This window comes from Neolamprologus multifasciatus, chromosome 17 (assembly GCF_963576455.1).
Source record: "Neolamprologus multifasciatus chromosome 17, fNeoMul1.2, whole genome shotgun sequence".
Classification (NCBI taxonomy): domain Eukaryota; kingdom Metazoa; phylum Chordata; class Actinopteri; order Cichliformes; family Cichlidae; genus Neolamprologus; species Neolamprologus multifasciatus.
The window spans coordinates 34,504,615-34,519,843 of NC_140455.1; the positions used below are offsets into that span (position 1 = coordinate 34,504,615).

At 39.9% G+C, this 15,229-nt stretch overlaps 1 protein-coding gene across 2 annotated transcripts in view; it reads right to left on the bottom strand.

Annotated features, from left to right (window-relative positions):
* The window catches only part of LOC146499732 (copine-8), a 134,943-nt gene that overhangs the window by 13,187 nt on the left and 106,527 nt on the right, over positions 1–15,229 (bottom strand). For both annotated transcript variants that reach the window (XM_085137749.1, XM_085137748.1), the window contains exons 14-16: positions 8,504–8,550; positions 7,612–7,793; positions 4,235–4,362 (exon numbers count right to left, since the gene is read on the bottom strand). In XM_085137749.1, coding sequence (XP_084993875.1) covers positions 4,235–4,362; positions 7,612–7,793; positions 8,504–8,550 — 357 coding nt within the window. The remainder of the gene's footprint in view (positions 1–4,234; positions 4,363–7,611; positions 7,794–8,503; positions 8,551–15,229) is intronic.

The window sequence follows — 15,229 nt, forward strand, 5'->3', positions numbered from 1 at the left end:
AAAAAGGCATGAACTTTTTTTTTTGTATCGAAAAAATATCGAACCGTGACACCAAAGTATCGAACTGAACCGAACCGTGAATTTTGTGTATCGTTGCACCCCTAATATATATATATACATATATATATATATATATATATATATATATATATATATATATATATATATATATATATATATATATATATATATATACATATATATATATATATGTATATGTATATATGTGTGTGTGTGTACATATATATACACACACACACACATATATACATATACACACACATACATATATATATATATATGTGTGTGTGTGTGTGTGTGTGTGTGTGTGTGTGTGTGTGTGTGTGTGTGTGTGTGTATGTATATATATATATATATATATATATATACACATATGCTGCAGTTTTGATTGGGTTTGTTATTTGAACTGAGGAGAAGAATATTTCAGGCACAGAACAAAAGCAGCAAAATGAACAGCCTCTATTAAATATTGAGTTATAAAACAGAATGTCAGCTTCACTTTGTTTAAATAACTGGCCTGGCTCTGAGTCAGGGGTAACAGAGCTGTGTTGTTTCTTATTGTTACTATTCAATTCAGTTAAATTTTATTCATATCGTTCCAAATCACAACAACAGTCACCTCAAAGCCCTTTAAAAAAGATCCTACAAGAAATACAGAGAAAACCCCAACAAACTCCCTTTTCACCCGCTGGGCCCATGTCCTCATTTGAGGTTTGACAGCGGTTCAGCAGATAAAGGTGAAAGGCTTGGACATGAATTGAGCTGCGGTTTGGGGACAGATCCCCATAGTTTACCCATAGTACTACACAGAAGTGAAGAAGTGAAAGAAGTGAAAAGGGGAGGGAGGGTGGGGCATGTAAACGAGAACAAACAGCGTGTAGGACTTGGGGAACCTACATAGATGAGAACCGGAAGGAGCGTGTTTGGAGGCGTGGTCCCGCTCCTAAAATTCAGATACTTTATCTCAAATTAACAAGAAGAAACCAGCAGAACAGGCTCATGGAGGGACACAAGACACAAAACATGGTGTGGAAATGCAGAGTGGTGTCTAAAAATAGAGTAAGTGAAAATTCCAGCGTAATTACGGGAGGATTTAGGGTCACCTGATCCAGCTCTAACTATAAGCTTTATCAAAAAGGAAAGTTTTAAGCCTAATCTTAACCTTTTAAGCCCCAATGCTCCAGATACAGGGGCAAAAGGCAGGAGATCGGTTAGGCGTTGGGGCTTAAGAGGTTAAAAGTAGAGAGGGTGTCTGTCTCCCAATCCAAACTGGGAGCTGGTTCCACAGAAGAGGGGCCTGACAGCTCTGCGTCCCATTCTACTTTTAAATCCCTACAAGCAATCCAGCAGTCAGAGAGAAGCGCTCTGGGTGAAATGGTACTATGAGGTTTTTAAGATAAGTTGGGCCTGGATATTCAAAACCTCGTGCTGAGGTTTTTACTTTACATGAATCTAAAGAAGAGAAGCCAGTATGGGACAAACATGCTCTCTTTTTCTAGTCATCGTGATATCTTTGTTCATGACTCCAAATTAGTGAGAGGGGTTCAAGGGTGACTCTTCTAACAGCCTGGGGACAGTATGCTGTCAAATAATGTGACAGAGTGCAGAGGGTGTGGAGCTGCCTCGTGAGCATACAGATATTTGGAGATTGGCAAAATAATGTGAAAAATAAGGTAGTGAAAGAGAGAATTTTATGCTTTATGCAAAAAGAAACGTTTGGAAGAGCGAGTTCTCTCAGACTTTTCTATCACCGATACAGGGCCGTCCTAGTCAATGTGTTTCTTCACAAGTTGAAATGACTGTGGTTCACGTTTGTGCTGCATTTCCACAGATAATGTTTTGGTCTGTGGGCTGGGCAGGCCTACTTTTAGAAATAAAATATGATATTTTAAATGAAATATTCATAGAAATCTCCTCAAGATAAACACAAGTACAACCCGTGACACTCAGCTGGATTCTGCTGGACTTCCAGTTCCACTTTACAGCTGTGTGCGTGTTTGAGGTTGCTCACGCCTTGGTGGAGAGGACGGTCTTTGAATCATTTAACATGTCTGACTTGTTCTCTTTTGCTTCGTGGCCAGCTTCTAGACTTTGGTGTGCTGCTCTTCCTCTTGATGGTAAAGGCGGTTTGTCTGTTTCCTTTAGTTTAATCAATAATAAATACCTTTTGATTTAATGCCAACTTTGCCACCCTGTCTCCTTTGGACACTTTTTTACTTCCCAACAACCACTGAATATTTTATGTGACACATGGGTGTATAACCTGTGACCAGCTGCATCTCCGTGTGGTTCAGCAATTGCAGAGTCGGCAACCTCCGCCAGCTACAGCGGATTGTTAAAGCAGCTGCCAAGATCATCGGAACATCTCTCCCTCTGCTACGGGACTTCTTCCACAAGTGCTGCATCAGTAAGGCCTCCTGGATCGTGCTTGACCCCTCACATGGACTTTTTTCTCTCCTTCCAATCTTCAGATGCCATCGAAGCATCAAGGCCTGAACCTCCAGACTGCGAGATAGCTTTTTCCCACAAGCCACCGGACTCTTGAACTCACTACCTGCTCTCCCACTCCCCCCAACAAACACACCCACACAAACTGTTAACTAACTGACTCTATTTTTTTTAGGATCCATTTTAAGCTGCTTTTATTTGTTTTTAAATGTTTGTCCAGTGCTGCCCCTCTGTACCTCTCTGAGCTTCTTCATCCATACATACCTTCCCGGTCCCTCAGGTCGGCAGACCAGCTCCTCCTGAGTGTGCCCAGGACTAATCGTAGGCTCAGAGGGGATCGGGCGTTTGCTGTGGCAGCACCAAAATTGTGGAATGAGTTGCCTTTACATGTTAGACAGGCACCTTCCTTATCTGTTTTTAAATCACGTCTTAAAACATATTTATTTATCTTGGCTTTTAGCACAGCAGGACTTGTTGATGTCTCTTAATATGTTTTCTTATTAATTATATTATTTTTAATTTTAAGATATTTTATATGTAATTTAAACTGTTTCCTCTCTGTTTTATATTTGTAGCACTTTGGTCAACATTGTTGGATGTAAAGTGCGTTATAAATAAAGATGCTATGCTATTGCACTCCACATACCACTGCCTTTGTAACCCAGATGCTGCTCTATGGACAATCCTGCTCATGGTCACTTTAAATCACTTCAACCTGTAAATTGTAAATTGTTATTGATCCTTTTACCTTAGTCTTATCTGTGTATATATATATATATTTCTCTCTATATTTATTGTTGTCTTTTGCACTGAATGGAAATGAACTGAACTGCCTCTCTATATTCTGTACTATATATAGCAGAGATGACAATAAAGTTTACTTTGACTTTGACTTTGATAACACACACCAAAACCTGGTGACAGGTAGTGCTTTTGGGCTAATTATGGAGTTTTCCTGCTGTACTTGGGCACTCAAAACAGTTTATACAACATGCCTTATGTAACCTTACAGGCACCTTTTTCTAACATTCACACATCAGAGAGCAACTTGGGGTTCAGTATGTTGCCCAAGGATGCAAAGGGATGCAGACTGGAGCGCCAATGATTGAACCGTCATGGCTTTATGCTAAGCTAAGCTAAGCTAAGCTTGATGTTGCTCAAAGGGACTGACCAATGGGTTGGAAAGGGCTCAAATACTACATAACTGAACTCATTACAAGCTGGTTAGGTATCTGTGTTATGCTCTATTTGTATGTGTAAGTACACGATTAAGATGTGAGTAAATTATCTCCCAGATATGAAAAGCAACCTGACGAGAGACCTCGCTATAATTACGTACTTGCATGAACAGATTCTTAATGTATTTTTCTTTTGGAGGACTTTCTCTTGATTGTCCGCCTGCTCGTCTTCCCCCGCAGCATAAATTACGTTCTCATCGGTACACAGACACAAACAAACACGCAATCATCCGTCAGGCGCCTTCTCTGTTTGTGTCCCGAGGTTTTTCTCCTGCACTCTAACTCTTCTTAGCTACATTGCAAACATCTGCTTCAGAGAGCTCATTACAGAAAATCTGAGCACACATGTTGAGTGTCGGAGTGAAATGTACTCTCCGTTCTTTCACGCGTACTCGAATGATACGAAGTTCATTTTAAAGGAAGTGATGACAATTACGACAGCGTAAAACAGCGTGCTCGGCGTACAGAAAAGCAAAAACCGAGAGATGTAAATCAGACACTTAAAATCACTGGTGCACGGGTATTACCTGGCCACATGGTTGATAACAGGAGAGAAGTTAGTGGGGCCGTAAAGCTGAACCGACTTAAGACTCTGGTAGTAGGCTTCCATTACACCATCAATCCCTGCACAATATGGGTTCTGAGGGTTCCCGTTCTGCAGAGGAAAGAAGAAGAGGGGATTACCTTCCATGATTGATTTGAGATGTATTCAGCAGGGCCACAGGAAGAGGAGAAGCAAGTGAATCATTTATGTACTCTCTACAGATGGATGTTTGGGGAAATCCCATCCGTTTGGCAACAACAACCACGCCACAAGTAATTAAAATCACCTTTCTTCCTCATTCTGATGCTCACTTTGAACTTCAACAGGCTGCTTATCCGCATGAACAGGTGTACCTAACAAAGTGGCAGGTAAGTGTATCATCAGTCACGACAAGAGATGGGCAGTAACGCGTTACTTGCATTACTGTAATCTGATTACATTTTTCAAGTAACGAGTAGAGTAAGGGATTACTATTGCAAAAAAGGTAATTAGATGCTTATTAGATTGTTGCTGAACTGTAGAGCTCCTTCAGTGACAGACTGCTGCATCCTAGATGCATGAAGGAGCGTTTCCGCAGGTCCTTCCTCCCTGCAGCTGTCAGACTGTACAATCAGAACTGCTCCCAACAAACAGATGTTTACATCTGCGCTGTAACTGCAATAATTTAATCAACTGATTCGCACTACAACCTGGTTTGCTTCTTATCTGTAGTTATTTTTATTTAATTTAATAACTGTACAGTACTCTCTGTTTATAGTAACCATTGTCCTTAATGTAAATATGTAAGAAAAATTGTGTATGTTTCTGTTCTGTGTACTGTTTGTTTGTATATGTGTCTTTCTGGCTGCTGTTACAACCAAATTTCCCCTTGTGGGACAATTAAAGGATTATTCTATTCTATTCTAGATTACTGTTACTTTCCCGTAAGGACACTGCGTTACTAAACCGTGATTTTAGATAGATCAATAACGGATAATATGGAGAGTACGACCGTGCAGCGTTTAAAGCGTGGGCGTACTTACATCACTTTGAGTTTTATTCCGTAAAAATTGACAAAAACATTAGCGTCTGCCGTACGCTCTGCGTGGCAAGAAAACTTCTTTCTACAGCGAAAAATTAAAACTTCAAATCTGAGAAAGCACCGAGCACGCTGCCACAGGAATGTGGCATTCACAGAGAAACCCCCGGATCCCCCCACTGACATGACCACTGCGGCACAGCACAAACCTCCACCGGCTCCACTCCTGCTAAACAGGTGACAATAGATTTAAGAGCGACAGCACTCAGTGCCGCTGAATCTTTGATTTTATTTATTTTTGCTGTGTTTTACTTGCATCTTTTTGAAAGAGCGTAAACACAAAACATTATTTTATTTTATGAGCTGGAATATGCAGAAAATAGGTTCAAATGTTAAACAAATTTCTTCACGTCAGAGACAGTTGCATATAATAACATTTTGCTTGATGCACAAAGTTAAAAGAGACCTTTTTCTTTTGATTAAATTTTATTTGACAGATTATGCATAAAAATAGAATTCGGCTGAAAGGTCTATTGCTTTACTCAGGTTGTGTATCATTTTTTAACCCTTTAAAGCTGGTCAGAGCGGGCACGCTCCGTTTTGCATAACTATTTTTAAATCCCGGTAGCACTGCAACCACGTGAGCTAGCGCAATAATTGTTTTTGCATATGAAACCGGAGGAGTTGTACTTACATCTTATGCCATCAGCTTGCCCTCGGTCACAGTTTCCTTCCACATATAGCTTTGCAAAAACTGCATAAAAAGCACTTGCAGCAACAAAAACATAATATTCCAGAAACACGGTTTGCCGACCCGATCAGCTGTTTGTAACACTTCCTACGTCCATCAGCGCGAACTATCGCATGTCCTCCATGTCCTGCCCAAAACCGGAAGTGACGTCATTTTGTTTTTTACCATCAGGACCTTATGAGCCTATACTGGTGTTTTTAAAAGTTATGTTTGACTTTATGACTTTCTGTGTCGTTTCTGGGATGCTTAGGACTCATATTGCACTGCTGGAAATAGTTTATTTTGATGCATGTGCTGCTTTTTTGCAAATTTGCACTATAATATTTATTTTCATTTTTCCTGCAGTGTATAAAAAATGGTGTATTTCAAAAATAAAACTATGAAGACACTTAAAAGAAATTTTCTGTGGTGGGAAACTATTTTGTGCAACTTTTTTGTATTTACAGTTTTGAGGGATAAGCCTCTTAAATTTCTCTAACTAGAAATATATGTTAAAAAAACAAAAACGATTTTCAATTTTTCTGTAGTTTATTGCACTTTCTTGCAATTTATGTAATTTATATGCACTTAATGCAGACATATTATTAAAATCTAGGCTATAATGGTTGTATTGATGTATAGCAACTTGAAATGCTCCCAAAAATGGCTCCACAGCATATAAAAATATAATATAAGCTCTGGAGGACTTGGTTCTATGGTAGGTTTTAAAGGGTTAAAAAGTAACTAAGTAAGAAAGTATCTAATTACTTTGAAAACAAGTAATCAGTATTACTTTCTTGGAGAAGTAATCAGTAATTGGTAACCAATTACTTTTTTCAAGTAACTTGACCAGCACTGGTCAGGACAGTTTATCCAGTTTATATCGAGGAACCTTTAAGACAGCAGGATTTACTCTGAGACTGTTGGTTGCAACAGCTTTCATTGTCAACAACACCATATATACACTAAAGACATATTTGATATTGCTTTTGACATTTTGGCTGGTTGCATGAAAAACATTAGAACGGATGGTTGAAAGGTCACAGTAAATAAATGCAACCCTCAAAGGCTAGAATGACCCTCGAGTTACTCAAATGTAACGTTTCTCACAACTTTTCCGTGTGACTGGGAACATTTGAGACTCTCGTAAATGAAGACATTTTGTTGTGTTTTTGTTGACAGGAGCTGCATTAAATTCCACAATGTAAAAGAACTGACATTAAAACCTGAGCCTGTCAATTAGCTGGAAAACTCCTCAACTGCTGTGTTACAAATACGCAAATCTCCATAGTACCTGTCAAGCACACCACTAAGCAGCAAATCGACCCGGAGAGTAAAGAGCATCCACGGTTGTTTACCAGTACAGTGTTGTCGACCACGTTAGAATAATTCAGGAAAGCCACGAATCTACCTTCCAGCTTTGTGAAGTGAAAACAGTTCAGTGTGAATACAAATGAATAGAATAAATTTTAAAGTGTTTGTGTAATTGTTTTAGGGAAATAGTAATTTTCCTCTCGTTCCCTCTCTTGCTCCCTCCAACACTAATCATAGGTCACCTATTATAAATGACTCTCCATTAATTGCAGGGTACAAGTCTCAGTCCTGTACTTACCAAAGCAAACTCATGGGACACTCGTCCATCGGGTGGCAGTTTGGCTCCAAAGCCAAGTGCAGGGAACATCTTATCACTGTCGTAGTCCTGAATTATCTCTCCAACTGCCTTCAGAGCCATGGCATAGGTATTCAACTGGTAGGGGCTCATGTAGTGGAGTGAGGTGGGCTGGGCTGGGTTACCTGTTGTGGACAGAGACAGAATCTTCAAAATCACAAGTAAGTTAAGTCCAAATTCGGAGATTTCCTTCCAGCAAGCACATAAAACAGACCGGGCCATCATGGATTGTCAGAAGCTGCAGGAACCATGATCACTGCTAGAATAGCTGCTTGAAGTTGTAAATGTTGTTTTACCACTTCTTGATTTTTCGCACATCTTTGTCACAGAGAGCTCGTCCAAAAGTAACCATCCAATAAATCTCTAGTGGTTCATGATGTGTAAATTTGTAGAAAAACACTTGAGTCATGATAGCTTCAGTTAAACCTAATTACCTTACAGCGGCAAGAATGTGTTGCTTATTTTTTTTGTTTTATCTCTCCGTATGCGACTTTTTATATCACTGCGTGGGTTGTTTTTAATAAACTTGTAATCGGCTGACAAGATCAAGCGCACTTCAGCCTCTAACACATTTATTAAAACTACAGTTGAAGAGTTTTTATTTCATTTAACAGAACCGGCTCAACAGCCTCAATCGTCCACCTACTACTGAGCTCAAGGGTAGATTGATAACACAGCCCTTTAATCACGGCCATCATAGCACATTACCGCCAGGTGTGATGGAGAGGGCTATTAGGAAACACTTGATTCCCCCATCTGCATATATTTGAATAAATGCTCCCCGGGCATTCAGGGCACTCTGTGTGTCTAAATGTGTGTTTATGAGAAGACTCACCATTGGAAGCTGTGAAGTCGATGGCCACGGTGAAGTTAATCTGGGTCCTTGAAGGACAAAAACACAGAGATAGAGACGGTTTAAAAACGTCTGACCAGATTATGGCACTGGATCACCAGCGCTCCCATAATTCAGAGGCTTCGAATTCCCTCATACTGGCACTCAAGCAAGTAGCTGTGATATTTCAGTGAACGGTCGGAAAGCTGCGGATTACCAAAAAACATTAGGATTCATCCTTTAGAGATCATGAATGTCTACTTCAAAGTTAAAGTCGCTGGATTCGTTTTGTGAACAACTGGGAAGTTGTTATCTAAGAGAATGCGGAAGCAGTGAAGATGGAGGAAGACTGAACAAGACCAGGAGAAATAACACACCACGGCACCCGGGATGAGAAAGTGGCACATCTCGCTTCATCGAAACATTTTTAACTTGTGAACCTGCAGGAACAGGATGTGGTTAAGAGCTCTGTAGGCCCACTACAGGTTGTTTCAACAGCAATCCTCACCTCGCTGCCGCACACACAAACACAAAAGCCTCTTCGTCTACCTTACACACGTCTTAAACACCCAGCAGCTCATCATCTTTGGCGCTGCGCGGGGGGGTGCAGAAGAAGAGTGAGCGAGCGACGAAAAGTTCATGACACATTTAATGATCAGCCCACACGGCAGGGGGGCTCTGACATGTGTACAAACAAATTGTATTAGTGAAAAATTACCAAAGTTTTTCCACTTTGGGCTTAAAAACTACATGGAAAAGCAAGTTCACTCTGATTTTTCTATGAAGGGAAAAAGATCAGTTGCTGCCAGTCAGCTTTTATTAATTAGGCTACGTTCACACTGCAGGTCTTAATGCTCAATTCCGATTTTTGGATCAAATCCGATTTTTTTGTCTGCTTGTTCACACTACAAATAAAATGCGACAGCAAACGCGCTCTAGTGTGAACGCTCAAAGCGGCCCGCATGCGCAAAAGAAGACGTCACACACAACGCGCTCTGTTTAGACCCAGAGCAACAGTATTGTTTGACTGATGGCCTTAATATAAAGACTTCGGACTTCACGGTTCCCAATTTGTGCTTTAAGTTATTTTGTTATTTACATAATAATGTAGATAACCTAATAATTATAAAAAGTACAAATAAAATGTTCACGTTGTCTTCCCAACAGTTTCACTGGATGGCCAGGAAGCGTTCGCGATGTCTTCTCGGGCGCTGATAATTGGCGTCTGTCTTGTGTCAGTGACGTAAAAGACGGATTTAAAGCGACATGACCGTTCAAACAGTCGCTTTCTAAAACATCGGATATGTATCGGATTCAGTACCACATACGAAAGTGACCCAGATCGGATTTGAAAATTGGCGCCGTTCACACTGTCATACCATGATCGGATATGGGTCGCATAGGGTAAAAAAAAATCGGATTTGATGCGCTTTCGCCTGCAGTGTGAACATAGCCTTAGACTGTGTAGGTGGAGCTGATCGAAATCATTGCGTCTTTGTGTGCTGTGATATATGTCGTTATACTTTCTAATGCTTAGTGTCACCCTGGTAGCACGAAAGATTGAAATGATGGTAAATCCGTCATTTGCTTACCTGCTTCATACTTCTATTTACAGAATGAAATCGATATTTGGAGCAATGTAGAAACTATGTAGCAACATAGTCCAGCAAAGTAGCTGCAAATCACTCGTAGCTGAGCAGTATAACAAGATGAGGTGGTTTACTCAAGTGCCTTCACTGTATATTGATAACTAGTTTTTGACCTGTTATATTTATACTATATTTAACCCAAATTAGTAGCAATATCAAGGAAAAAGTGCCTTTTTTCTGATGCAAGTACAGGAGGGCCTTGCCTCCTAAAGGCAAAGCATCAGACCACCAGCTTAAATTATGTTTTCTCTCTTTACTGCTCACCTTATTTCACTCTGCGTCATAAAAATCTGACAGATGAAGTCAAATTTTGTCCCAGTAAACAGGCAACCGGTAGTAATAAATAACAAAAAGGGAATGGCAGAAAAGGAGGAATGCAATTCCCAGTTTAACACATCTCGGTGAAACATTAGTAGTCATCTCATTGCATCAGATGAGTCAGAACTATGATGTGCAATTTTAAAGCTGCCAAGAAAATAACAACAAAAGCAGGGACAACATCAGAAGCTCCAAAATGAGGAATATTGGCTGAGTCCTTTTCAGAAGTGAGTTGCAATCGTTGAGTCACTCTCATTGATTAGCATTATCAAACCTCCACAGTTTGACTGGGAATATTTTGGGCTGCAAAATCTACAGTTAATAGCAGGATACGAATGACGTCAGAGTTTCTGAGATTTAAGCGGAAATTGTGCTTCATGCTCAGCATCTATTAACCAGACACAAATCCGAGCGAGACAACGGTTTAACTGGCTTTTGATGATATTTCTGGATTGCAGACTAAAGGTATAAATCTAAATGTGAAGACATGAAGGTTGTTAGGCAACATGCTGGTTTCCGTGATATATTTCTTGGTCTAGACTTACATTCTGTCTGTCAGTGTCAGTCGACACACAAATAGTTTTAAAACACACACACTTCACACCTTTTTTTGTGCCAAAAATCAGCACACAGCAACTGCAATAAATAAATGATATAACTAGTAGAATATTTCCAACTGCAGTTATCAGCCATTTTTGCACTGAAGGCAAGCAAATGGAGATGTGCAGCAGAGCACTGCTGCAGAACAGGTTGAAAAACAAGATTTTCTGGCAGTCGTGATAAGGGATTTTCACAGGCAGTGGTCTTCACCACAACATCACATCACTGAGTTTCGGCACAGGGAGAAGAGCTGTGAGCTTAGCCTGTCTTATAAACTAAACCTTATCATTCACACTTCCCTGAACCTTTTCGAGGCTGTTAGCAGCTTTATCAAGTCATTATTTATTTATTTTTATTGGTCAGTCTACATGCCCACCTCTTGTCAGATTCCCCCAAAACTTCAGCAGACGTCTTACTTTTGGGTTTACTTGCTAAAGCATGACTCGAAATAACTGAAAACAGAACAAAGATCCCCTGTTGTATTTGTTCAGTCTGACTTTGTGATAATTGTACGATTTTATTGATGTAATTGTTGCAGGGGTGCATGTTTACTTTTTGTACTTTCCCTTTTTGCGCACTACAGGTGGGATGTGGAAAGTGGGGGAAAAGGTGAGGCAATATTCAGGGTTAGTGCTTTGTTGTTGTTTTTTTGTCTCAGTCAATGCATTATTTAATATTAATGAGATGTACACAGCTACGCACAGCAGATGGACAGTACTGTATGAACAAATACACCTGACAAACATCTGGGAATATTCATTCAGCAGTATTGGCACAGCAGTGGGTTGTGGGCGTTACCCATCCACAGTAGAAAAAAATATAAAAATAAGATACAATGTATCGTTTTAAAATAAAGGAATTTTCCATATTGAAGTCTTAAGCATGTTTTTTTTTTGTAGTGACTGAAAATTACAAAAACATTTTCTGTTTTTTAAATGTATAGTTTTGTTTAATTTTTAATGTAACAGGTTAAATAACTAAAACCCTTTGTTTATCATCCTGTGACAACATGTAGCAAACTTTCGAGGACCCCAACAATGTGTTTCTCGCAACGGTTTCTTCTTTCGACACGATGTTCTGTTAGAGTTCAACAAGTAATAACTATGGCTATAAGATATGTAGCATGTCAGCAGCATTCGGGGTAAAGGAGGAATGCCTCTTGTACTGTTTATACAACATTATACAGTACATAACCAGAGATGGTCTGATTACTTTTTTCAGGTAATGAGTAAAGTAAGGGATTACTATTGCAAAAACGGTAATTAGATTACCGTTACTCTCCCGTAGGAACGCTGCGTTACTGCGTTACTAAAACCGTGATTTTTTTGCGAGAATGTCTCATGACAGTGACCTAAGCAAGTGCGACGTTGGAGACAACAGCTGTGTGCAGATCAACAATGGATCATATATCGAGTGCAGGAGAGAGTATGAGCGTGCAGCGTTTAAAGCGTGGAAGTACTGACCTTACTTTGAGTTTGATTCCATAAAAAGTGACAAAAACATTAGTGTCCGTTGTGCGTGGGAAGAAAACTTCATTTTACAGCGAAAAAAAACCCCTAAACTTCCGAGCAAGCACCGAGTGCGCTACCACGTAATGGGAAACTCACAGAGAAACTGCCGTATCCTTCCACTGACCGCGGCACACCTGCACCAGGGTAAACATCCGCCTACCCCACTCCTGCTTTACAGGTGAAAATAGAGCTACAGGACCGCTGAGTCTTTGACTTTATTTATTTTCTGCTGTGTTTTACTTGCATCTATTTAAAAGAGTGAGTGTAAACACACACAAAAAATATTTTATGTGCTGGAATGTGCAGAAAATAAGTTTAAATGTTAAACAAATTTCTTCCAGTCAGAGAATGTTGCATATAATTAAATTTTTGCTTGATGCATAAAAGATTAAAACTAATAAAACAAGTTTTTAAAACAGACTTTTTCATTTGATTACATTTTGTATGATGATTATGCAGAAAAAGTAGAATTGGGTTGAAAGATCTATCGCTTTATCACCTATTCAGGTTGTAAATCGTGTTTTTAAAAAGTAACTAAGTAACTAATTACTTTTGAAAATAAGTAATCAGTAAAGTAATGGGATTACTTTTTTGGGGAAGTAATCGGTAATTAGTTACTGATTACTTTTTTCAAGTAACTTGACCAACACTGTACATAACACACCCACCCACTCCAAACAATAATAATTTAGAACCTTTAAGGGCGAAAACACAGTCCTGCCAAGGGTGTCAAACTATGTCCTTGATCCACTCGTGGTAGCAACACGGCAGGAAATACAGGAGTGTGGTTGCAAAGGCTGAGATGGATTTAGAAGGTTGACACTAGCAAACACAAGTGAAACAATACTGAGATGTACGCAGTAATGCACGCTCACTCATTGCAGATTCAGCACAGACTGCAGACTGCAGCTCTGCAAACCACGCTTAAATTCTGGCAGCTACGGGGCTAAAAGCCACCAACGCTCGTTAGCGTTTCTTTTTAAAACCCAGAAAAACTTACAAAGTTGAGGAAAGTCATACAGTTACTGGAACTTTTTTTTTATCTAAAAGTGAGAATGTTCCAACATTTTAAAAAAATGTCCACAGAAAAACTACTTTCCTGTAATACCCAAATGCCAGTGGGAACCATGTATGCATGAGTGCACTGAGTGGCCTAAAAACAGCATCAGAGGTTGTGTGATGTGACTTCTCCTGATGATATGCAAACAGATGTTGCTGGTTGGACAGTGTCCATCTGGCTAGAGGAGAGGAAAAGAGGTAAAGCGAGTGAGACGAGAACAGAGATAAACAACCCATACTTGCATTAAATCTGTTAAATTAGCCAAACACAGCTATTGGCAAGCATATTGGACTTGTTCATCTGCAAGGTGCATCGCCCAAAAGTCAAATGTTGGCATCCCTTTCAAGGGTTTTTAATACCAATCTTTGTCTTGATGTCTGCTCCTCTACCTAATGATAACCTCTCAAGCAGAGCCCCCTCCTGCTTCTATTCTGGTTTCAATGTGCAACTCACAAACCACAACAAGGGGAAACAATATCTGTCACTATGAGTGACAGGGCTGCTTTCAAAGACACAACTCAAAATGAAAGATACAGCCAACAATTCATCATTTTATCTTTGCAGTCACAAAGAGAGGCCTCTTTGTTGAAATTCATGGGTGGCACTAATGCTTTATCAAAAGGATGAGGGAAAGACTGAGAGCAGCAGTGCTCTGGAATGAGTTGAAGCTTTCCCTCCACAAAAAGAAAATCAGTCATTTATGCTAATGTTGCCAGCAGATCAAGTTCCTAATTAGGTCCAAATGAAATATTAGCTGATTGGGATGAAGCTGCAAAAAAAACAGCTATCAATCAGAAGATGAGAGCAGTGGGAAGAGAGACAGAGGGAGGACTGAGGCGAGATACGGGAAAACCAGATAAAGAAATTCCTTTGTAGCCAGTTGATCCGGCCCGAGACACAGTAAGGATTTCTAGGAAATGTGTGAGAAACTAAATAGCTGTGTGTCCTGTGCTTGCACACATGGGTGTGTTTACATTTTTATGTTTGAGTGTGCATGCTGAGTGTGTGTCTGTCCACAAAGACCTGGTCTGCCCATTATGCAACTGGAGTAAGTGCAACTGGACCATTACAGTCCATTTAGGTTTCAAACAGTGAGACAGCACTTGGCACTTAATTTAGTCACACAAGCGTGTAAGAGCATCCAGCTCACGCTCCCAAAGCACTGCCAAGTTTCAAAGTGCTCTCTGACTTGCGGTGCTGCTGGGAACACGGTCTTGTTTGTAGGGAGACTTGATGATGCGATTTCTCCATTAGCAGTTTAGTGACAGAGCAAGTAAACATGCGGTATGTGCGTCTAATATGGATCTCGTCCAGCATTCATATATGACTAAACTGCCTCCCGTTACACAAATATGAGAAATACAGGGATTATACTTACTACTTTTGAATAACCATTTCCATATGTGACTGTAACCAGAACTCAGTTGTGCATATGGTTTGTACAGAAGAATTCACTGGCTAAGTGTTGTGTCTTCAAATGCATTAAAAAGTTCAATTACACGTGCTGGCTTCTATCAAGGGTTTGGAACTGTACCAACTCTATCACTTCAGCAAGGTCATGTTGTTGAAGCCCTTTATGTTATAAGGTAAA